The 2,883-nt window shown below is 40.7% G+C and overlaps 1 protein-coding gene across 1 annotated transcript in view; it reads right to left on the bottom strand.

Moving 5' to 3' along the window:
- Positions 1 to 383: 383 nt before the first annotated feature.
- LOC131011193 (uncharacterized) overlaps positions 384 to 2,883 on the bottom strand; it is an 11,004-nt gene continuing 8,504 nt past the window's right edge. Inside the window, exon 2 of the mRNA XM_057938989.1 lies at positions 384 to 845. Coding sequence (XP_057794972.1) covers positions 441 to 845 — 405 coding nt within the window. The 3' untranslated portion in view covers positions 384 to 440. The remainder of the gene's footprint in view (positions 846 to 2,883) is intronic.

Raw genomic sequence — 2,883 nt, 5'->3', positions numbered from 1 at the left:
TTTTTTTCGGTCGTTGATCAACGACCGAAATACAGTCGTTGATTCCCGATTTTCGATCGTTGTTCAACGACTGTTATTAAAACGGTCGTTGTTCTTCCGAAAGCATTAACGACCGTTTTTAACTCGGTCGTTGTTTAAAGACCGAAATTTCGGTCGTTAGAGGTCGTTTTTCCTATTTTTTTCAGTCAGTTCGTAACGACCGTTTTTTTTTTAAATTTCAGTCGTTGTTTAATTTCGGTCGTTTTTTTGTTTTTTCATTTTTTTGTTTTGTATTCCTGTTTTCAATTATATAGCAATCTATAAATTATTCAAAATCATGAAGATGAGCAAAGTAGAAAGACATCAAATATAACAAAGTAGCAAATCATAAAATATGTCAACAAGTTTAGCAATTCAGTATTCAAAGTATAGTATCTAACAAACGATAGTAAATAATATAATCAGAGGTCCGGGTGGGTCCCATCAGAGGCGTCGGAGGGGGACTGTGCATGATATCCTCGCATGAGGAGGGCGATCTGGGCTTGCATCTCCTGTATAGCCTTGCTCTGAGCCTCCTCGCTCGCTCTCCTGACCTCTAGCTCCCTCTGTGTGGAGCTCAGCTCCTCCCTCAATGTAATGAGCTCATCTCTCGAGGCAACAGGGAAAGGAAACTGGGAGGTGCTAGTGGAGTGCGTGCTCGACGACTCGCCGCTCTCAGTAATCGCCCTAGACATCATCATGCCTAATCCCATGATGCGCCCCCTCGAATCAGGAGCGACGACCTCTCGGAAGATGCGCTCTACATCTGCGGGTGTGACCTCTTCCTGTGTTTGGCGAAGCTCTGCCAATCGCCTCTCGACCTCCAACTACAATACAAAAATAGTTAGAATAGTTGTAAAATAAATTATTCGAACAAAGGAATTTAAAGATACTAAATTAACGTCATACCCCGTGCTACGCAGGTCGTCCAGCGGTATACTGTCCATTCTTATAATGCATCCGTCGAAAAGTCGCCCAAGTAGCCTCGTCAAAAGAAATATTGCTCTCCCGAGCCTTACAAAACACATTAAAAATATAAGTAACAATTTAGTAATGCATCAAAATTTTAAATAAAACATTGTAAATTTACCAGATGCTCAGCATGATCTAAAGCACTGCGCGACCCTCCATGATGGATAGCCATCCCTGTACCCGGACCGCCTGGCTCTGAGCGGCGATTCCTGGACGCCTGAGCAGACCTTGCCTGAGTATCAGGCAAAGCCCAATAAGCCCTCCAAGCTGCCTCAATGTTAGGCTGAAGATAATCAATCTTCTTCTTATGTATCAACAGGACCTTCTTGCAATTGCTGATGTAATCCTTGTACGCCACTCGAGCTGACTTAACCCACGCTTTCTTAATAACATGCCTGGTATGTTGCGTTTTATCCCAACAAAATGCTTTCTATTTAAAGATATTGCAAATAAGAGAAAAATTAGTATTGTGATTGTTTGTTTAGAATATAAAAATTATATATGAGATGATCGTACCTCAAACTCATCAAAATAAAAATCCCTCATCCCCTCAGTCAAATTCTTCCAATTGCTGCCACTTTCATGTGGCATACCTTGAAAGCTATCAGTCGCCCTAGCCCGAATAGCTCCAGTCGGCCTCAGAATACTTAAATTGTTGAAATTAAATTTAGAATTAATGTACAAAACAATTTGAAGTTAACTGATACATTGTGAAACGTACCTACGAGTGAAATAAACCCATGTCCGCCCATCACTAGCAACACGTTCCTCCTCCACATTAGGTTTTTCATCCTCTGGCGGCCTATTATCGAAAATAGGACCAGAACCGGATGGACCCGAACCAGATGGAGTAGAACCGGATGGATTAGACCCAGATGGATTAGACCCGGATTGAGTAGAAGCATCCATCTATATCCAAATTTGAAGTAATTAGTATATTAGTTTATTATTTAACACATTAAATATATAAAATGTTCAAATATGTTTTATTTGAAGTCATTAATTACTCAATCTGATTCAGTGTTAGAAGACTCGGGGGATTGTAAAATAAGGTCTTCATCATCTTCATCATCATCATCATCATGATCTATGTCCACCTCGCCTCCATGTGGATGAACCATTGTTGAAATGTCATCTATATTCGTAAGAGATATTCTGCCTACGACTTCCTCTTGAAAAGGCAAAGCCGTTGGAAGTTCAGTTGTGGAAACTTCAACAACTGGCCTTGCTTTCACTTTACAAGCAGCCAACCAATTGCTTCTGTTGTTATTTTTACTTGGATACAAGCAATAATAAACTTGTGCAGCTTGATTGGCGAGGATAAATGGTTCGTATTTGGAATAACGACGATTCTTGTGCACCGAAAGTGCATAATGGATAAATACTTCCAATCCATCCATGAACTCTCCTGTTAGACTACCTTGAGCATATCGCCTATACATCCACCCTCTATCTAAACTCATGTTTATATTTCCTGCATTCATATATTATTAATGTTTTAATTAGTTTACACATTAGATATAAAATTAAGATGATGAATAAGAGTGGAAATTAAGATTAGAAATTAAGATTAAGATTAAGATAAGGATTAGGAATTAAGATTAAGATTATGAAATGAGCATTAATATTTGGATTAGGACTTAAGATTAAGCATTAGGATTCATGACACGGAGATTACGATTTGGCTTTGGCCTTCCGCTTCCGCGTCTGCTTCCGCCGGCGCTTCCGCCTTTGGCTTCGGCCTTCCGACTTCCGCGTCGGCTTCGCTTAAGCTTCGCCTTCGCCCTCCGTTAACTTTCGCTTATGACTCAAAGTAGCCCTTCCTCGGGTTGGGGATGGGTATCGGTTCGGGTCCCGACTACCCGACCAAATCGGGTTAGGGTCCCTGATACC

This window comes from Salvia miltiorrhiza, chromosome 2 (assembly GCF_028751815.1).
Source record: "Salvia miltiorrhiza cultivar Shanhuang (shh) chromosome 2, IMPLAD_Smil_shh, whole genome shotgun sequence".
Classification (NCBI taxonomy): Eukaryota; Viridiplantae; Streptophyta; class Magnoliopsida; order Lamiales; family Lamiaceae; genus Salvia; species Salvia miltiorrhiza.
Note: the sequence above shows the minus strand (reverse complement) of the source record. Positions and strands in the feature narration are given on the sequence as shown.